The sequence below is a fragment of the Marmota monax genome, unplaced genomic scaffold (genome assembly GCF_021218885.2).
Source record: "Marmota monax isolate L192 unplaced genomic scaffold, Marmota_monax_Labrador192_F-V1.1 WCK01_AAM20220418_F8-fsc00098, whole genome shotgun sequence".
In the NCBI taxonomy this organism is placed as follows: domain Eukaryota; kingdom Metazoa; phylum Chordata; class Mammalia; order Rodentia; family Sciuridae; genus Marmota; species Marmota monax.
The window spans coordinates 1,181,742-1,204,578 of record NW_026694639.1 but is presented as its reverse complement, the minus strand read 5'-3'; the positions used below and the strand labels follow the sequence as shown (position 1 = coordinate 1,204,578).

Sequence of the window (22,837 nt, the reverse complement as noted above, 5' to 3'; positions counted from 1 at the left end):
CAGTGGTTAAATGCCTCTGGTTCAGTTCTTGATAAACAAAAAACCCTAAAAATATGTCTTAAAAACTAAAGATTTTTCAGAGTTTTTTTTGCAGTGTTCCAAACTACTGCTCCTTGATGGATATTTATCTGTTTTATTATTTAAGCATTGGACATAGTAGAAGATAATAGAGCAAGGGCTAGGATCTCAGTGCATTCTTAACAAAAATTAATCAATTAAAAAATAATCCAAGGTATAAGTGAGTCATAAATAGGAGGTGAGGCCTAGAAATTGCAAGTTTTGTGGGTTAAATTTAAATGTTGTGGGGCTGGGGCTATGGTTCAGTGGCAGAGTGCTTACCTAAAATGTGTGAAGCACTGAGTTTGATCCTTAGCACCACATAAAAATAAACAAAGGCATTCTGTCCATCTATAACTACAAAAAATTTTTTTTTTAAATCTAAATGTTGTGAGTTTATTTTTTTCAAAAATGTTTGAATAATTACCTAAGTATTCCATAATTCCACTTTACATTTGACTGTTCTTTCAGTGCCTTTGTGCTTCTGCCTGGAACTTTTCCTTATACTTCTTTCTCTTAACTAAATTCTAACCATACTTTATGGCTCTTTTTAGATGTTGATTACCCAGGGAAGACTTCCCTGAACTCTCACAGTGAGTTAAGTCTCTGGATGTATGCTTCCCTTGCATCTAGTAGTTCTCCTTCATAGTACTTAGCACAACTAAAATTAGTTTCTATTTTGCCACCCCCATCCCACCCCCCACAGTGGTGCTGGAAATTTAGGCAAGCATTTGATTACTGAGTCACATCCCTAGCCCAAAATTACTTAGTTTATGTTTTCTTCAATAACTGTACATTCAATGCATAGCATAATTCTTTTTCTTTTTGGCAGAACTAGGGATTAAACCCAGAGCCTTCGTGCACACTAGGCAAGTGTTCTACCATTGAGCTAAAGCCCAGCTCTTTTTAAATTTTTATTTTGAGACAGAGATTTGCTGAGTTGCCTAGGTTGGCCTGGAACTTGTGATCCTTCTGCTTCAGCTTCTTGAGGAGCGGGGATTACTACCACATCCAGCTCACTCCTAGTATCATAATTTTTTTTTTTTTTTTTTTTGCACCAGGAATTGACCCTGGGGGTGCTTAATCACTGAGCCACATCCCTGGCCTTTTCTGAGACAGGGTTTCACTAAGTTGCTTGGGATCTCGCTAAATTGCTGAGGCTGATTTTGAATTTAGATCCTCCTGGCCTCAGCCTGCTGAATCTGGGATTAAAGCCACAAGCACCCCCCTCCCCTCACAACATCTAGCATAATTCTAAGCAGAGAATAGGTGTTCAAAATATTTAAATAGGATAAAGGAAGGATTAATTATTTTTGCTTTCATATGTCTTAAAAGTTAGATTCTTATAATAGTTCAGGTGAATAAAGTAGTATGGATATTTAAACCCAAAGAACATTTGTCAGGGGCCCTCATCATAAAGTAAGTTAGTTAGGGGCTGGGGATGTGGCTCAAGCGGTAGCGCGCTCGCCTGGCATGCGTGCGGCCCAGGTTCGATCCTCAGCACCACATACAAACAAAGATGTTGTGTCCGCCGATAACTAAAAAATAAAAATATTAAAATTTAAAAAAAAATAAAAATAAAGTAAGTTAGTTAGAATCATTTTTTTCCCCTTCCAAAGAAAACTCTTCATTCTGTAACCAATCCACAGGTATTCAGTGAGGCCTAGCACTGTACTGGGTACACTAGACTAAGCATAAATACAAAAGTGTATTTATGTACTTATCTATATAAATTGCAGTTCCTGCCAATTTCAGGAGTACAATCTAAATGTTTTTCAGGAATTACTCTGTGGTTAAAAATCAAATCTGGACTTACTACCAGTATTATAATATAATGATTTATCCACATTTACTATGGCATGAATATTTTTCCTTTTATAACTTCATTGTTATCAATAAAAAGGTTTACTTTGTGTGTGTGTGTGTGTGTGTGTGTGTGTGTGGTGCTAGGGATTGAACCCAGGGCCTTGTGTATGGGAGGCAGGCACTCTACCAATTGAGCTATGTCCCTAGCCACCAAGGTTTACTTTTGCTAAAATTCATCTTATATCCCCTTGTCTATAATTTGAATCATATGTATGTGTGTGTGTGTATACATATATATATGTATATATATGTATACACACACATATGTATATACATATATATATATATTATTTTTTAGTTGTAGTTGTACACAATAATTTTATTTTATTTATTTACATGTGGTGCTGAGGATTGAACCCAACACTTCGCAGGTGTTAGGCAAGTGCGCTTTCTACCTCTACTGCTGAGCCACAACCTCAGCCCCTCAAGATTTTTTTTTTAAAAAAGGAATTTGAAAACTTTAGTGGAAGTATTTAGATACAAATGTGACCAATTGTTGTCTGACAAAAGAGCTCTAGACTGAATGAACTTAGCTAGTCTCATTCTTATGAATATTCGGAGACAATAAAGCATACAACCACTTCCAAACAGTTCCTAAAATGTTCCTATCATCCAGAGAAGGGGTCAGGGCCAGGGAGTGTAATCTAGACAAGTGATGTTTTTCACAGAAGATTTAGTACCAAATAGGGGACAATACCAAGGGTGGTCAGGAGGGAACTTCTTCCCCAAGATTAACCTTTTGATGCACACAAACTCTCACAGCTCACAAGTGCGAGGTCCTGGGAACAGAAACTAGCCAATAGCCTAAGGTGAACTAAGACAGTTGTGCATGGTAATGACTCCATACAGGAGTGACTCTCCTGCTTTGTGTAGAACATTCTGCACATAGCAGGGAAGTGGGTTCAGCAGCCTTGGGGCCTAAAACCTGGAGCAGTAGCAGTAACACCAGAACATGAAAGCAACATCCCCTCACTTCTTCAACTTGACCTTCAGCCTCCCTCCACTGTGGACCAGGGAGCTTTAGGAAAGAGCCTTGGCTACTAAAAGGGTGTCCAGATAATGGAAATGGGCAGATAATGGAAAGAATTAGCCTAAGGGAAGGATGGATAGTTTTCTAGTGTTACAGCATCTTGATACTCTAACAAAGAAATCACTGATTTCTTTAAAGCATGTTAAATCATGAAGTCTGGGCTAAAGTAGAAGGTAAGGTAAACATCCCAATCTGATCTTCTTTGCACTCTAGTAAGCAAGTGCCTTTTCTTCTTGAGGATCATTTGCTTTAAAGCACTCAGAAGTGAGCTGCTAACATTGGCAGTAATGGTAAAGAATGACAATTCATTTGTTCCTTCTTACAAAATGAGGGCTCTATGCAGAGATGCCAGACCCAGGACAGTAACTAGACCTGTCTATACTCTTCTCCAACTTCCTCATCTTTCCATCCTGAAGACCACTTTGGCTGTTGTGTACCAGGGAGCCCTAAGGATTCCTGCATCAATTACAAAAATAATCATCAAAATATTGAAATGGAAGGTAGCATTTAAAACATAACACAGGTTTCCTTAAAATGTAATACTGGTTTTCTTATAGCGTGTATAGACACAATGTGAGAAAACTGCCTCCACTCCCAGTCACACAGCCACCAAGGCTCCTCACATGTGCACATGTACACAGAGGCGGCCAGCTGGCTTTGCCATGAAGCAGGGGGGATAGACTGCTTCGGGTCATTCTTGGTTTTTAAGCTGGTTGGAGAGCCAGTCCAGACCTTCATAAAGCCCAGCTCCATTAGCAGCACAAGTAGCCTGAACATTCCAGTTTCTTTGGTAGGGGGAGTGTACACTGAGCTTGTCCGGGATCTCTGCTGCATTCATGGCATTGGGAAGATCCTGTTCATTTGCAAACACCAATAAAACTGCATCTCTTGAGTTCATCTTCTGTTAATACTCTGGTTAGTTCTTTCCAGGCCTCATTGACCATCTCTGTTATTATTGTCAACCACAAAAATCAGACCTTGAGGGTGGGGGGGGGGGGGCATGGGACAAATGGAGGAACTTTGATTTGGCAAAAGGGAGGGGAGGGAAGGGAGGGGCCATGGGGGCAGGAAAGATGGTGGAATGAGATGGACATCATTACCCTAGGTACATGTATGACTGCACATATGGTGCGATGCTACATAGTGTACAACCAGAGAAATGAAAAGTTGTGCTGCAATTGTGTATAATGAATTAAAATGAATTCTGCATTTAAAATTTAAAAATTAATTAATTAAAAAAATCAGATCTTGGATGTTCTAGAAATAATGTCATCACAAAGTTCTGATTTTGTCCTGACTACCAATATTCCAGACTGTAAGCTGTAATTTTTTTTTATTCTATTGTCTCCACATTGAAGCCTATTGTAGGGGTGGTAGTCACAATCTCTTCCAGCTTCACTTTATACAAGATAGTGGTTTTACCAGCCACATCCAAAGCCACCATAAGAATTCATATCTCTTTATTTCCCAAATAGATTTTTAAACAGCAATTTTAAAATGTTCCCCATTGTAATTTAATTCTATAACCTGTCACTGCTTAGAATTCATTTCTTAATTGCTACTGATCTTGTGCTCTTTCTACTTTGTTTTCTAAGTATTAGAAAATCATTTTTATGTGGCTCTAGAAATTTCTAATAAACTTTGATATTAACTGTTAAAACAAATCCTCTCTTTGGGTAACTGGATAGCCAGTGGCTATCCAATAAGTGTGAAATTTGGTGGGCTTTGAGGTCTCATTATGGACCATTACAGGAATTTGAGTGGAGGGAAGATGTGGAAAACATTAATTGCCAAATCTCTGGAGGTGTGAGGGAGTGGGAGTAATATTTAGGGTTTAAGCCAACCTCATAGCCCTGGAGAACTTCAGGCTTCTGCACCTCCTAAGAAAAGTCTTATCAAACCAGAAGCTTTTGAAAAGAAGATCTGTAATCCCTGGGGAGAATCAAGATAGTACTTCAAAGGATTGTGGGACTAGAAGGCCTCCGGGATCAAGGGGAATTCAGAAAAGACTTATTCTGAGCCCTGGGCTTGTTCATTCAGCTGCTCTGTGGTTTACTGACTTTCTCTCTCCCTCTCCCTCTTCCTTTTTTTTCCCCCTCTCCCTCTCTTTCTTTATTGTTTAATACTTGGGATCAAATCCAGGACCTTGATTATATCCAGCAAGCATTCTACCACTGAGCTACACCCCCATCACTTTTTCAATTTTACTTTGAGGCAGGGTCTCACTAAGTTGTCCAGTCTGGCCTTGAACTTACTTAGCCTCCCAAGTAGCTGGAATTAGGTGTGTACCACTGCACTCAGCTAAAAGTAGATTTGTAAATTAATTGCCTCCCAAATATTTCCTCTTTGAATATTATGTATAGAAGCTTCTTGGAATAGGTAATCCTTTTGGTACAGCCTATTTACCTTCTGTGCTGCCTCATTCTTAGACATTCTTATTTTCTGTGTTCCTTAAAGCTTTAGGAATTTGTGGTAATAGTGTCATTCATGTATCTGACATCTTATACTAAAAAAGAAAATCACCATGGACACATTATTTTAACTACAATATATATGATTTTCTTCCTTTTTTTCTCTTCTTTTGTTTCTTTCTTTCTTTTTTTTTTTTTTTTTTGTGTGTGTGTGTGTGGTTGGGGATTGAACCCAGGGCCTTGTGCATGCCGGTCAAGCACTCTACCAATTGAGCTATAACCCCAGCCCAGTTAACTACAGTATGTCTGAAAGAGAAAATTACACATTAATTTTCACAGTTGGTTCATTCATCATTTAGCGAATATTTATTGTGTATCCATATATCAGAGGGAAGCTTAGATGCTGATCATACCAACCCAAAAGCAATCCCTGTCTTTAAGTAGCTTATTTGCTGGTGGATGGATGGACAGATGAAAAGTTGTGCTGCAATTGTGTACAATGAATTAAAATGCATTCTGCTGTCATATATACCTAATTAAAATTAAAAATTTAATTAAGTAAAAAATCAGACTTTGGGTGTTCTGGAAATAATATCGACACAAAGTTCTGATTTTGTCCTGGCTATATGATTTTGTCCCCATTTATATGAAGGGCACCTAACTCAGGATTTAGGAATGAGGGGTACTCTTTAAGGGACACATCTAGGAGTAGATGTTATCTCTGATGAATTCCCTAGGAGCTAGTCAGATGAAACAGTATCCAGGTAGAGAGAACAGTAAACAAAAACAGGAGTAGGAAAGGGTAAGGTTTAGATGTGGTTGGAGCTTGGGGTAATAGGGCAAAGGGGAACATAGTGAGTTATGGTTGGAGAGGAAAATAGTCCTAATCATCAAGGACCTCCTCTTATGAAGTTTACATTTCTCTTGAAATATATGAAAAGCCCTTGAAGGGTTTAAGTCAGAGAATAATTAAAACACATTCTGTGTTTAGAAAAATGATTTTAAGGTTGGGGATATAGCTCAGAGGTAGTGCTTACCTAGCATATGTGAAGCTCTGGGTTCCATCCCATTATCCCCCACTCCCACCAAAAAAAGGGGAAGATGATTTTAGCAACTGTGGAGAATAATTTGGAGGGGAGTTAAGACAGGATCGGGAAGACTGGATATCCATTTCTTTTTTGCTATAGCAGTCATGTTGGATAAAAGATATTAAAGCGGGTAAATTCAGCAGGATTTGACAATTTAGGAGAAGGGAACAGAGACAGGTATCGAGAGAGATGAGATCAAGATGACTCCCAGGCTTCTGGTTGCTTGGACATATCAATACTTTTCTTTAATAGACAAAGGGGATACAAAAAGCAAGGGAAATAATGATTCATTCTTTAACATTGTTAAAGTTGCATCGTGTCTGAGATTCCCACATGCCAGTGACTGGTTAGCTTTGGATTCAGAGGGACTTTAAAGCTCAGGGAGAGAGTCTAGCTGGAAAGAAAGATTTGGGTTTGTGGAACTTACGTGTTCATTTGAGAACTATACAAAAAGTCCATTAAATATTTTCTTATGTAATTATAAACATGTAAGTTTCAGTCATTTTATCAAGAGAATAATGTGAATTTAATTTGGAAAAGCTTTTTTCTTTTTTTCTTTGCAGTGCTAGGAATTGAACCTAGGGTCCCACACATGCTAGACAGGCATCCTACCACTGAACCACACCCCCAGTTCTGGAGATGTGTTCTCTACATTTTCACTAATTTAAAATCTCAGCAGTAGATGGTGACAGTTAAGTGTGAGAAAGTTTACCATAAAAATGAATGGAGTTGTTATTTAAAACAGTAATCATGGAAAGAAACTACAACTTTAATATGCGTTCTAAATCTGGCACATAAACCAGTTTTCATTGATAAATGGCTGTGATTGACAGTGAAAGAAGAAACAGAAGAACACAGACTCTGAAAGTATGGGTAGTTTCTACCTCATAGTATTGACTTGAAACAAGGATTAAGTGGGTTAATATTTGTAAATTTCTTAGTAGAGGGCCTGCACATGAGGCATATAACATAAGTGTTAAATAAGTAAATTCAAACTGTGCTTTCTTGCCTTTTAAGAAGCGTTGCTAGATGCCCAGTGAGAGTCAGGAGTCTCTGTCCCAGTTGTGTTAGTCTTTCAATGATGAACAACTGAATGCTGAATCTTCAAGCAAAATTCAGAAGATTACTATAGCTGATAAGAATGATATAAAATATTATATTTTATATATATAATATTCTCCATAGTATTTTTTTGAATTATTTATCATTACTGTTGAATTCTATGTAAAAACACTGTATTTTTTGTGATTCTGACCCTTTAAATAAATTACAAGACCTTATATATATTATCAGGGATATAACATCTTAAATCATAATTGACTTTGTGGTTATCCTGCATTATCAGTTTTGTCAACAGATCAAACCCATTTTGCCTCTGAGCTTAGATGATATAGTTCCTTCTGGTTGGCACACTCTTCAGTCTTTCCCCTTTCCACACCCTCCGATTTTTTCATGGGCCGTGTCTGCTGGAGAGTCTGCAGATCTCAACTTTAATGTCATTTCTCCCCCAGATTGCCTCCCCCCTCCCATCTTCCTCACAGCTTGGGTTGGACACTTTGTTGTATGTTGCAGGGTACCTTCTACTTCTACAGTTGCATGCCTCATATATTTTGGGGATTATTTCTTACAACTCCTTTGTAAGTTCCTTGATATCGAGGACAATTGTTTACAATACTTTGTATATTCTTTTTTTTTCAATATTTTTCAATATTTTTTTGTAATTGTATTTTGTAGTTTTGTATCTGTTCATTTTTTATGTGGTGCTAAGAATCAAACCCAGTGCCTCATACATGCTAGGTAAGTGCTCTGCCACTGAGCCACAACCCCAGCCCTGTATATTCTTAATATAGGTTTCTTGATCTTAGCCAAAAGGCCGAGAAGCGATTAATATAGGTTTCTTGAATGAATTATTAATTCCATAGTAATCCTAAATTAAAAGGTAAAAAAAAAATCTATGTATTTTTTCAAGGAAGATATACAAATGGCAATAAACATATGAAAAGATGTTCAATAGTCAGGAAAATGCAAATTAAAATCATATGAGGTGGCATGTGGGCCTGTAGTCCCAGTTGTCCAGAAGGCTGAGGCTAAAGAATTATGAATTAAAGGCCAGTCTTGGCAGCACAGGAAGATTCTATTATTTATTTATTTATTTTTATTTTTTATTTTTTTTTATTTTTTATTTTTATTTATTTATTTATTTTTTGGATTCTATTAATTTAAAAGAATAGGAGGCTGGGAGTGTACTTAGGGGTAGAGTACTTACCTAGCATCGGGTTAAATACCTGGCACTACAAAAATAAATGAATAAACTTAAATAAAATAATAAAAAAAACCACAATGAGATACCAGTGAATGTTCACTGGGATGGAGTTATAGAAAAACCAAACTAAACCAAAAAATAAAAGTTGATGAGGATTTGAAGAAATTGGAACTTTGGTGCTTTGCATTGCTGGTGGAAATGTAAAATCACTATGGAAAACAATTTGGCATCCCTCAAAAAGCAAACCTAGAATTATCCTATGATCCCATGAAATAAGCGAGACAAAAAGGGACAAATACTGTATGATTCCACTTAAATGAAGTACTTAGAACAGGAAAATAACAGAGACATAAAAAAGAATAGAGGGTATCAGAGGCTGAGGGGAAGGGAAATGGAGAGTTATTGTTTAATGGGGTGTAGAGTTTCTGTTAGGAATGAAAAAATGTTCTGGAAATAGATATTGGTGATGGTTGTACCATATTATGAAAAGTATTTAATGCCACTAAGTTTACACTTAAAAATGGTTAAGCTAATAACCTTTGTTATTTGTATGTTTTACAACAATAAAGAAATAAAATGGAAAAGTTTAAACAAAATAAAGCAGGTAAGAGGCAACAATAAATCTTTTCTGTTTTTCCTTTTATTTATTTATTTTTTTGGTACCAGGGATTGAACCTCCGAGGGTACTTAACCACCAAACCATATCCACAGTCTTTTTTATATTTTATTTTGAGACAGAGTCCCACCAACTTACCTAAGGCCTTGCCAAGTTGCTGAGGCTGGCTTTGAATTGCAATCGTCTTGCCTCTGCCTCCTGGATTACAGGCATGAGCCACAGCACCAGGCTCCTTTTATTTTTAAGATGGGCTCTTTGAATATTGCCCAGGCTGGCCTTATGCCCTCGGGCTCAAGCAATTCTCCTGTTTCAGCCTCATGAGCAGCTGGGACTGAAGGTGCACACTATCTTGCCCAGTAAGAAATCTTTGCTATGATTTAAGTAGACCAAAAGCCCAGTTTGCACATATTTTTAAAAATATTAAAAATGTTTATTACAAAGGTACTTTTCAAGGTTAATATGGTACAATTGGGAAAATTCAAAGAACTATAATTGTAGATACTTGTCTTTAAAGGATCAAAGTTGAGATGTTAAATGTTTTTATAAAACAGCAGATTGAGATAAAATATGTATAAATTATATGCATGTAATATAAGAATGAATGGGTTATTTTTTGTCATTGAAAATGGTTAACATTTTCTTCCTTTTGATTTCTATATGCCATTGGCAGCAAAATCAAGGTTATTTAAACTACATTATATTAAAAGAAATTAAAGAGTTGTTTTTTGAGGTTATTTTGTAATCTCCACTAGATTATTAGTTTCTTGACATTAAGTGTTGCCTATATATTTCTGTTTCTTGCCACTTGGTTAAACCTGACATATTTTTTGAGTGAATAACTATGTAAACAGCAAGGTTATTTGATTTTTTTTTGTATAACTAAATTTCAATGTAAGTATTAGAAGCAATGTTCCTAATATTGCTTTAAAAGAACGACGACAACAAAAAAAAATAGAATAGGAACTCAAAGTGACAATGTGTGTGTGTGTGTGTGTGTATGTATGGGGGGATTTAAAGATTATCTTTAGGTTAAATTCCAAAAATGTTTTCACATCAGTTTATTTGTTTTCATAGAGTAGGCAGAATAATCTTACAGATACTAGAGTACAGTATATGAATTTTTGTCTTATTTTTATTTTTTTCAGTGCTGGGATTGAACCTAACTCATAGATGCTAGTTGTTGATGGACCTTTATTTTATTCATTTATTTATATGTGGTGCTGAGAATCAAACCCAGTGCTTCACATATGCTAGGCAAGCGCTCTACCACTGAGCTACAACCCCAGCCCCCAAATCTCTGAATTCTTATTTTTAATATTGGATATATTGTTAGTATATGTTGGGATCTTCAGTGGAGATTCTAAAGATGTCATTAGCTCCTCATTAAAGGGCTTATCTGATATTATAGCAACTATTCAGGTTTCTGTTATTTATGAACTTTAAATTTTTATGCATGCACTTACTGTGGACTGGATTCCTAATGAACAGACAGGTAAGGAAAAATTTCTTTCTATGTGTTGCTGCTTTATTCTCTCTTTTTCATTCTCTTTTTCTTTTTTCATTTAGTCATCATTTTTATGCAGTTCCTTTTGCATTTTTATCTGTATTTTTAGGACAAATCTATAATTAGAATAACAGTTTCCATCCTCAATTTGTGTAAGAGATAAGAACATGTCCCTTTTTAGAGAAAAAAAAGCACCTGGGGACTGACAAGTATGAAGCACTAAGAGGCAATTGAAACTAGACATTTGGAGTAGTATTTTTGAGAATTTATTTTTTTTCCAATAAAAATGACCTGATTCAAGACTATTTATTTATTTATTTATTTATTTATTTATTTATTTATCTGTGCTGGGGACTGAATCCAGGACACTCATTCATACTAGACAAGTGTTCTACCACTCAACTGTACTCTCAGCCCCAAGGTCATTTATTGAATAAGGTTATTCAAACAAAAATATTGCAAACCAACACATTAGCTTTTATTTTTTTTTATAAGTTTGGAGATTTAAAAATTTTTTTAGAATTTACATTTTGCTTCCATTTAAACTAAGGAATATAGAGCAGAAGTATTGACAAGAAGCCTAACTTTGATACTGGATATAGGATTAGAAGGTAAAGAATTATGATTTGTTTTATTTTATGAGCCAGATGTAGTAGAGAATGGAGAAAATATGTGAAGAAAGATTCTTTTGGTTATATGGACTGGTGAAATACCATTTTAGGGGACAAAATATTTTCTTCTAAATTGTAAACTGAAAATTTCCAAAATTGGGAGACTTATAATAAATTAGCTAAATACTATAATAAACACTGAGAATTGACTATTATAATTTCAGATAAATTAGTTCATTCTTTATATTCTTAACAGTTTAAAGTTTTTGAGATTTCAGGACAGAATACAATATAAATACCCAGTATAAATTGATTTCAAAATTATATTTCAAAATACAATAAACCACTGCTTTCACATAAATGTATCAAGTGGGAAAACAAAACAAAATACAGAAACACCAGAATCATCTAAGGAAAATAACATGAAACATAATTGTGATTTTTTTAAACCTTTATTTATTTATTTATTTATTTTTATATGGTGCTGAGGATCGAACCCAGTGCCTTACACATGTGAGGCAAGCGCCCTATTACTGAGCTACCACCCCAGCCCAATTGTGATTCTTTTCATATTTTTTTTGCCTCATTAGTGCATTCATTATGAAACTTTAAATATGTTTATGAATTTAGCTTTTCTCTTTAGAGTATTGATCTTTCTTAATTGAAAGGGTGTATGTCCATTATAAAAAAATAAAGGATATCAGTGACAACAAATACAACTCAATTCCAAAATGAGCAAAGGTGTTGAATTGTATTTCTCCAACAAAGACATACAAATGGCCAAGAATCACACAAAAGGATACTTAGCAGCATTGCTGGGGAAATGCAAATCAAAACCACATGAAATACCACTTCACACACATTAGGATGAGTATTTTTTTTTTTTAATGGAAAATAACAGTTGTTGGTGAGGATGTAGAATAATTGAACCCCTGGTATTTTGCTGGTGGAAAAGTAAATGGCGCAGCCACGTAGAAAAGAGTTTGGTGGTTGTTAGGTGGTGATGGTTACATGGATTGCAAATGACCACTGAATCATACATTTAAAAAGGGTCAAAATGGTGATTTTATGTTATTTATGTTTTACCATGTAAGACTGCAAAAAAAAAAGTAATAAAGCAAACTACAAATTGTTTTACACCCAACTTTCCAGAAATAACTTTTGTCAACATTTGCTAGTTATTCTAATACATTATTCAGTTTTATGCCGCAGTCCGGCTGCAGCAAAATAACCGGGGGGGGGGTGACGAACAACTTGTGTACGTTGATACAGCAGGAGTGGGAGCCGTTTATTGCAGGACAGGAGCAGTATTTATACATTCCACACAGCTTATCTAATTAGCATAAACTAGATATAGCAGTCAACCAATCAGGAATCTCCACACTTAATGGCTCGCTTTTGTTACTTCTCAAACCACTCCCTCTGGCATTTTGCCAGGCACTATCCAGACTTGTTTACTAACTCTAACATTCCCCTGGCAAAATGCCAGGTGTTATTTTGACTTGTTTATAGACTCTAACAGTTTTAAACATTTGTTTTGAGATTGAGATTTTAGAAACTCCATTTAAAAGAGATGGATAATACTATAAACAATATTCATGAGCATTAGGTTAGTTTTCTGTGAGCTATGACCCAAGAGTGAACAGGAGCCCTCCTACCCAGAGTTAACCAACCTGCGTGGGATCCACACTTCAATGGTGGCTTTATAGAAGATGATCTAATCTGGCCAACTTGGATATAAAAATGGAGACCAATGAAACTGGAAACTAGAAAAAGCCACAGATCACATCTTAAATTTATTGGTGATAAATGCGGTTGTTTTCTGCTTATGTTATTTGGTAGTACTGTTTCTTTAATTGTGGTCTGATCTTAGATGTTATTATAGTTATTATAAATGTTTCTTTTTATTCTATTCAATGTTTCTGAATAGAACACAAAAGAGTATATTGGTGATATTTACTTTTATATATCAGTGGGATATATTTTTAAAGAAAAGATGTAATAACATCAAGTTTAATAAACTGGTGTAAATTAAGTAAAGTTTAGAAAATCAAGGGCACTTTGTTCCATTTAGAATTCTGTCATTACCTTTCTTGTAACCTTAGGCTCAAACAGCATCATTAAAGCAGAAAATTGTAATTGACTATTTTTCAGGCTTTATAACAAGGCAAGGTTGATATAAAGAGCTGGAATAGCCAGCAAAATAACCAAAATGCAATTATTATTGATCTCCCTCTCTCCTTAATTTTCAATACATATTATTTATTTAATAATGATCTATAAAGAATGTTTAAATTCTAGCCTTGCACTACCATTTACTAATTGTGTGACAATTTACTGCTCTCAGCTTTAATTTCCTATCCTATCAGTAAAACAGACATAGTAATAGGGCCTATTTCATAGGTTTGTTATGAGGATTAAGTGAATTAATATGGAAAAAAGTCCTTAGAACAATGTATGCATATAATAAGTGCTGGATAACTATAAGCTACTTTCATTATGGTTGTATAACAGCAGTGATGCTGATATACCTATCATGTATTCAATCATAGGGTGAATGCTATGAAAGCTGGTAATACGTTATACTTATCTAAAGGAATTTACTTGGAGGTAGTAGTACTCTTCATGAGTACAAGATCCAAGCAAAATGGCCCTCCAAGCTGCCCATGCTCTGAGATAGATCATGATAAAATTTCTGTAATAAAGTATAAATTAAGTTGGAATAAGAGAAAAGACTAAATGGAAGGCTTCATTGAGAATAAAGGACGTGGGGACTTCCCCCTCCTGTTTCCTGCCTATGAGGTACTAGACATTACACCATATACAACTTTTTCTGCATTCCTCATGACAACCCTATCAGGTCACATAGCTATTTATGAGTTGAATCAGATTTTCAATTTTTTTAAAAATGTTTTCATTGGTGCATTATAGTTATACATAATAGTGAGGTTCATTTTTACATAATCATAAATGCACAGGACACTTTGCTCATTCTTAGTCCCCAGTACTTCCCCTTTCCCTTCTCTCCTTCCTCCCCCTTATCCCCTTCTTTTACACTAGTGGTCTTCTATTTATTTATTCTTTTCTTAACTGGTAAAAGTGGAATTCATTGTGATGTATTCGTACATGCATATAGCATAATTTGCTCAATTTCATTACACAGTTATTCCTCTTACCCACCCCCCCTTCCCCTCAATCCCCTTCCTCTACTGTTCATCTTTTGTTTTGAGATTCAAACTCTAACTCCAAAGCCTTTCTTATTTCCATGCTGTGCTGCTGCTTAATAATTATAGTTTGTATGATTTTGTGTCTTGGCAGGTCAGATAATTCTAAATATCCCATTAGCTTTCAGTGGATAATTTTTTTTGTTTCCACTGATTTTTACCCTTGATTTTCCTGTCTGAATATGTGTTATGTCAGCTTTCTGTCAGTATGAAAAATGCTTAACAAAACTCAACACAAAGGAAGAAAGATTTATTTTGGCTCACAGTTTAAAGGTTTCAGTGCACGATCACTTGGCTACAGTTTCTGGGCTGTGGTAGGGCAGAACATCATGGCAGGGAGCACTTGGTGGAGCAAAATTGCTGGATTCATGGCAGCCAGGAAGGAGAAAGGGAAAGAGGGAGGGAGGGAGATAGGAACTGATGAAAGGGAAGACAAAAGACACTTCAAGGACATGCCCTCAGGGATCTGCCCAAATCCTAGTCTCCACCACCTCCCAGCAGTGCTGTGCTAGCTGCAGACCCAACTTTAACCCAGGAGCCTCTGGGGGCCATTCCAGAGCCACACTGTAACATTCATATGTGTATATACACACACACACACTAAATTGTGTTTGTTTTTTAATTTAAATTTTGCTGATTCTGTGTTTCATAATTTAACTCAGGTGTAATGTCTTTGCTGAGGCCTCTTCTTCTGGATGTGGTCCCAACAATTCAACAGACTGCTGCTTTGGCTCTTGGGAGACTGGCCAATTATAATGATGACTTAGCAGAAGCAGTTGTGAAGGGCGACATTCTTCCACAGCTTGTTTATTCACTGGCAGAACAGAATGTAAGATTAAAAAAAAAAAAACTCATATGCATTTTGTTTTAGATTTTAAAAATGTTGGTCGAGTGGGCAGAGTTGTGAGCTTATAGTAGGTGTTTGAATTATCTGGGTATTAATGCAACCTAAAATTCTCTGAATTGCACATAATAATATCTTTAGTGTACTTAGCTTTGGGGCTGATAAACAGCTTTTCTCCATTAAGTTAATATAAGGAGACAATGATTTAGTTCTTTTATTTTAGGGAATCATACATAAAGCAATATTTCTGTATATAAGACTTTAAACAAAGCTATAGGATTTGTATTAGGGAAGAGTATATATAGCTCCTGTCACCTGTCAGTGATTCTTACATGCAAGTGGAATCTGGTTAGTGTTGAAAGAGTGAAAGACAGTTTTGGAGCAAAGGCTAGAGAAAGCAAGCAGAAGGAGGAAGAATGTGTTCAATGGAAGATTTTTTTTTTTTTAATTTTTTATTGTTGGTTGTTCGATGGAAGATTTGACGAAGCCTTTTTTTTTTTTTACACTTATGTAAGGTAGCATGTTAACTCTTTTAAGCACTATCTAAAAGTGCCCTAATTTCCCCCACTTCTATCTGGCACTACTCTGTTTCTATACAGTTTCATCTATTTGGTTTCCACAATTGTTAAGATAGGTAGGCTCTTGCATTCCACTCTACTAGTTTATTATAGCCTAGGTATATATCTTTGTTGGAATCTTTAAGATTAAATCCTTATTTGTGTCATAAAAATACAAACAATCCTGGAAAATGGGCAAAAGGATATGACTAGATATTTCTCCAAAGAATATCTACAAAATGGCTAACAAATATATTAAAAGATACTCAAAAGCATTAGTTATTAGGAAATACAAATAAAAATCACAATAAGACATAATTTTCCACCTACTAGGATGGCCATAATAAAACATTAAAAATGGAAAATTACAAGTGTTGGTGAAGGTACAGAGAAATTGGAACCTAGTATGTTGCTGGTGGAAATGTAAAATGGTGCAGCTGCTGTGAAAAAGTTTGTCAGGTCTGCAATAGTAAAACATTGTTACTCTACGCCTGAGCAGTTTTCCTCCTGTTATATATCCAAAGGAAATGAAAACAGGTTCTCAAACAGAACTTACATATAAATGTTCAGAGTAGCATTATTTACAACAGCCAAAAGGAAGAAGCAACCCAAAGTCGTCAACAAATAAATGGATAAACAAAATGTTACATATCCATACAATGGACTTTTATTCAGTCATAAAAAGGAATAAAGTGCTGATAAATGCTACAACATGGATGAACCTTAAACATATTCTGTCAAGTGAAAGGCCACATATAGTATGATCCCATTTATATGAAATATCCAGAATATTCAAATCCATAGAGACAGACACATATTGGTGGTGTTATGCCAGATTTGTGGGACCCCAATAGACCTCCAGGAGTCGAATCCGATGCAATCACACAAGAGTCTTTATTGCAAGCTGGAGCCTGGACTCACAACCGTTCCCGACACAGCGGGGAGTGAGTCCTGGTCCTTTGTTCAGTGAGATTTTATAGGTTTTGGGGGTACTCTATGTGTCACAACATCACACAGCAAATCATTCCATACCGTGGGAAAATCAAACAACAACTCTTAACATTTATTAGCACATTCAATGGCGGGAACAAGTTGGGTAGGGGTGACTGGTTAGTACAAGAGGGGGGTTTGTTTGAATTGATTGGTTTAGGCCACAAGGGGTGTATGTGCTAGACTACATGGTTTCCCAACATGTTATCAACCACCATAAACTACTTGGGGGTCATCTGGCATCCCAGGTATTTTCCCTGTCTCATGCTGATTGGAGGTTGCTAGGGGGGTTGCTATGGGTCCTCACCTGGCCTAACTGAGTCAGGGATACCTGGCACCGCAGACCTCTCCTGTTATTTACAGACAAACAACTCAGCAGGGTGGGTATATACCTAGGAATGCTCTGTGGGTTTTTCCAAGGACAAGGGTCACGTCCCCTTCCTTGGACAGGCTTTGCTCTGAGGTAGAGGCTGATTTCTCAAAAATGGAGCCACATTAGTTTCTCAGTGGCTGCTAGAGACTGGGGGAAGAATGGGTATAGGGAGTGGCTGCTTAATTTATAAGGGGTTTCTTGTAGGGGTACTGAAAATATTCTGGAACTAGATAGTAGTGATGGTTGTACAACATTATGAATGCATTAAATGTCACCAAATTTTACATTTCAAAATTGTTAAAATGGCAAATTTTACAATACATATATTTTTATCAGAATTTGAAAACCCTAATTGTACAAAAATTTTGACTTTTTTTTTTTTCTGGTACTGGGGATTGAATCCAGGACCTCACACATGCTAGGCGAGTGCTCCATTACTGAGCTACATGCTTAATCCTTGTTTTTTGTTATGGTTGTTAGTTTTTGTTTTTAATAGATTTGAGAGTCATTTACTAATGCCCCCACAAGGAATCACAGAAACTTAATTTTCTACTGGCGCAGTGGCACATGCTTGTAATCCCAGTGGCTTGGGAGGCTGGGACAGGAGGATCTTGAGTTCAAAGCGAGCCTTAGCAACTTAGTGAGGTACTAAGCAACTCAATGAGACTCTGTCTCTAAATAAAATACAAAATAGGGCTGGATATGTGGCTCAGTGGTTGAGTGCCCCTGAGTTCAATTCCCAGTATCAAAAAAAAAAAAAAAAAAAAAAAAAGAAGAAGAAACTTAATTTTTCTTGTGGATGTTTCTTTTTGTTTTTCATCAAATAGAGTTTCTTCCTCCTTGATTCTGTTCTTTCCTTTGAGGTCAGGGGTCTGTGTTTCTATATCCCACATAGAAGTTTCTCAGTAGAAATTTTCTAAAAATGAATGAATGTCTATTAGGTGTAAAGAGACAGAAAATATTAGGCATAAAAGTGAGAAAGCAGTGAGAATCAAAGCATTATTCATTCATATGCTTCTGTCTCTTACCAGTCTTGAAGTCATTTCTCAAAGGATATTTAATCTCCTTTTTATGAAGCACAAAGTCCTGTGTATTTTCTCTCTCTTTCTCTTTTAAAGCCAATTCTTTTGGTAAGGAATAGGAAAGAGGAACATTAGGAATTTACATGAAGTAAAAAGAAGAGAGAATTAGATCAGAACATATGAATTATAGGCACAGCATTAGTAATAATTATGGATACCTATAATTTACCTGTGAATTTGATGATTCAGCAGAATCAAAAGTCAAATTAGCTTAATGACAAGAAATATATCATCATTATTTCCCCATGATTATAAGAAAATGATCTATAGAAACCTACTTTAAAATTCTACTCTAATATTTATAATAAAGTAGGAATTGGGTTACTGCCATAAGAAACTAAATATAACTTATAATTGAAATATCAGTACTAACAATGTATTTCTTATATTCATAGTATATGTTAATTGCATAGATGTAATCTGTTAAAATAATACTTAATGTGTTTTCTTTCCTGCCTATAATTTGCATTATATCAGTATTTTAGCCTAAGAGAAGGCTTTCAGAGCAGGTGCTGTAATCACCTAGTCCCTTTTTAGCAGTCACTTAAAGAAACAGAAACATAGAATATAAAGTAGGAGATTAATTGTGTTTTGTTTTGTTTTGCAGCACTGGGATTGAACCCAGGGTCTTGCACATGCTAGGCAAGCACTTTACCACTGAGCTACATCCCCAACCACTTAATTGGGTTTTATTAATAAAGGAATTATGACAACATCATTGTATCATTTTTTTAACCATAAAACAAGAGAATTATAGCCAAATGTTTTTATATATTGAATTGTTTTAGTAATATGAAGAGAAACATGTTAGTTTTATATTTTAGTTTCAGTTTCTTATTCCTTAATTAGATAAATTTATACAGGAAATATAAACATGAAGCAATATTTAAAAGTCATATAATGACAATTTGCTTTTATATTTAAGAAAACATTTATAAAGGGGACAAATAACTAATATTCCATTCTTTAACTCGTTATTTGTGAGGAGAAGTTTGAAAATAGATAATGAATTATTTTTCTGTTTGTTGATTGGTAAGTGCATCTTGGAATATGGTTGTTATTTCAGGGTAACTTGGGACACCAGAAGAGTTAGTGGAGGTTATGAAAGGCCCGCCTTGCTTAGAGACTGAGGAGAAGTAAAGGAAATGAGTTAGTTGGTTTAGTAACTCATGCTAACAATCTAAAAGCTCCCTTGGGTCACACAGTGCCTTTCAGTGTAATGCAGACACATAAAATCTCATTGTTTTATGAACTTACAGAGAGCACAATTTTATATTTTATTTTGTACAATTTCAAATTATATATTTTAGAGAAAAGATATGAAATATAATGTAAGACTTACCTTGTTTTTAGTTTAGTTACTGAACAGAAACAATGATGAAACAACAAATAATCAAAATGATTTTGCGGTTTTTTCATCTTTTGTTCTCAAAAGCTATTGATTTTACTTATATTAATAATATTTTTATATCATATGACTACCATATTTATATTTATGACTACCGTAGATTTTGGATATGTAAGTGCTCAATTCCTTTTGGGTTTGGTCTCTTTTGCCCTGGTAGCGATTCTACAAGAAAGCAGCAGCCTTTGTGTTGCGGGCAGTTGGTAAACATTCCCCTCAGCTGGCTCAGGCCATTGTGGACTGCGGAGCACTGGATACACTGGTGATATGCCTGGAAGATTTCGACCCTGGAGTCAAAGAGGCTGCAGCCTGGGCACTTGGATATATTGCAAGACATAATGCAGGTATTATAACTTAAATAGGATGATGAATTTAGGTTCATTAGGTAAATCTGGTTTTTCTTAGTAAACCATAGATAGGGGCTTTAAGGACATATTTATATCATCAATTTTGAAGGATAGCCAAGTTGTTTGGATCACATTCTCACAAAGTACTATATATTTCTATCTTTAGCAGAAGGGGAATTTGAAGTGGGGAGGAGAAAGATGCGAAGGGCGGCAGGGTGTGAGGAGTGGAGCTGATTCTCAAAGGCCTTGGTAAATAGGTTCAGTTACAAAGATTATGGTGGTTTGTCACCCTTCAAGGAGTCATTGGTTTTCACCTTCATTCATGACAGAGCATTCCAAATCAGCCAGGAGCTATCTCACTTGAGTGAGTGATGTGAAAAGATACGGACATAACTTTCTACACTATGTTTGTATTCTGCTCATGTTGGGCAGGAAGGAGGAGGTAGAGAAGGAGGGGCATCTTCTCTTATAAACTGGTATCTCAGTGAAGTCAAGGAGGAATGGGGCCTCTTGGGAGAAGATTGTGCTGCCTCAACTGATTGATAAGAAACACATAGGGAACATAATCACCCCACTACTTTATAGAAGTTGCTTATGAACAAATAACATAAGAAGAAAATACATTTTCAACAAATATAAATTAAAACCATCAATTTTGCTAATAATAAAAAAATGCATCAATGAGCTATCTTTTCCATCTACTATTATTGTGAGGGTCAGGGGAGTAAAGTAGCAATGCAGCTAAGTAGTTAAGAGGACTTTGAGTTTGAGTCCCACTATTACCACTTAGGTGTGACCTTGGACATAGCTTTTAAACTTTCTGAACCTTAACTTCCTCATCTGCAAAAGGGTAACCAATAATAGTTACTTCATAGATTTGTTGTGAGGATGATGAAATAATACCTGTAAAGTGCTTAGACCAGCACTTGGCAAGTGGCAAATACTCAGTAAATGTAAGATATTCATATTAACACTGAAAATTGGAGAGGACATTATAGCATTTATGACATTTAGCTGGGTGCCATAACCCCAGCTACTTGGGAGAGGTTGCAAGTACTAGGCCAGCCTGGGCATTTTAATGAGAACTTGTCTCAAAGTAAAATAATACAATAATGTTTATGACATCGGAAAAGAAACTACAAATTGTATAATCTCATGGAAAGCAGTTTGACAAAACAGAATCTAAGTCATGAAAGAGCTCATGCTTACCCTGAAAAGTCTGCTTTGGAAATTCATCCTCAGGATGAAATTCCACAGAATGAAAAAGTGTAGTCATGAAAACATTATTGTACATTATTTGTAATATCAAAATACCTCAAACATTTGACAGAAATTTAGTGTTTAAATTATAGTAATCTACTTAATGGAATCTCATGCAACAAAGTACAAAGGTAATTATGTTCCCTATATGGTAACACAGAGAGTGATTATAATGTTAAAAAGAATGAAATTATATATTACAATTATAATATAAAAATAAAATTTTGTGTGGATAAAAATTACAAAGAAATAAAAGATTATATTACTAACATGGTGACATTAAGGATGGTCTTTCAGATTTTTGAATGTCTGTGTAGGTAATAAAATAATAACTATTATCTATTGAGTAATTACCATGTGCCTGGCTATAAAATTCAGAAACATTATCTCATTTTGATCACTACCCTTGGGTAGGCATCACTCTCACATAATGTAGAGAGGATGCCTGAACTTACGTGAATGGTGGAACCAGAATTTGGGTCTACATCTGTGTGACTTCCAAGCCATGTTAACTACTATACCCTACAGCTGCACTAAATACTTCCTGAAAGAACATTAAAGAAAAAACTTTCAGAAACAGGAAGAGGTTCTCCACAATTATATTTAATTTGATTCTTATAATGGTGGTACTACTAGAGACAAAATAAAAATAAAAAGTAGAAAACTAAGTTGAGAAATAAAACTATTTTTATACTAGAATGATTCAGAAGTAACATATTAAAATTCTTCCTTTTAATATCTAAAGTTTGGTTTTCCAAGTAGTTTTACCTTAGACTATTGTTTAGTACATGTTTAATGAGAAAACTAAGGCAGTGTTTTAAATCAGAAGCTGGTTATCACAGGAAACTACATAAGTGGATTTAGTAAGTTTTTTGGTATGTCAGAGGGATATATTATACATTGTGACATAAGTATTTCAGAATGGTTCAAAAGAGCTTTGAGGGACAGCTGTGCAGATACACTGTCAGGCAGGTGCCCAGAGATAACCTTTTCATCCCTCTCTTTTGTTGAATCTGGGTGAAATGATTATAGTTCATAAATAGGATCTGTCTTAGGGATCCCATTCCAATTTCTTGCTATAATCTGACTCCCACATGGAATTCCCACTGTAATTTCAATATTTCACAGTAGTTAGGGGCCTGGGACCCAGAAACTCCCCAAAGAGATTACTGCATAGATTTCTCAGAAAAAAAGGGAATTACTATCTAGTAAGCTATAGAAGAAGTCATCATTCACATCCAAATCAGTGAAAATAGAGGATTTTCCTCCACTAACATGATTTATTTCTCAATGATTTCCTGAAACTGGA

At 35.5% G+C, this 22,837-nt stretch overlaps 1 protein-coding gene and 1 pseudogene across 2 annotated transcripts in view; one reads left to right on the top strand and one right to left on the bottom strand.

Moving 5' to 3' along the window:
• The window catches only part of Spag6 (sperm associated antigen 6), a 65,635-nt gene that overhangs the window by 4,522 nt on the left and 38,276 nt on the right, over window positions 1-22,837 (top strand). For both annotated transcript variants that reach the window (XM_046422990.2, XM_046422988.2), the window contains exons 3-4: window positions 15,333-15,499; window positions 20,082-20,265. In XM_046422990.2, the coding sequence (XP_046278946.1) occupies window positions 15,333-15,499; window positions 20,082-20,265 (351 nt within the window). The remainder of the gene's footprint in view (window positions 1-15,332; window positions 15,500-20,081; window positions 20,266-22,837) is intronic.
• On the bottom strand, window positions 3,645-4,461 carry LOC124078266 (ADP-ribosylation factor 2-like; annotated as a pseudogene).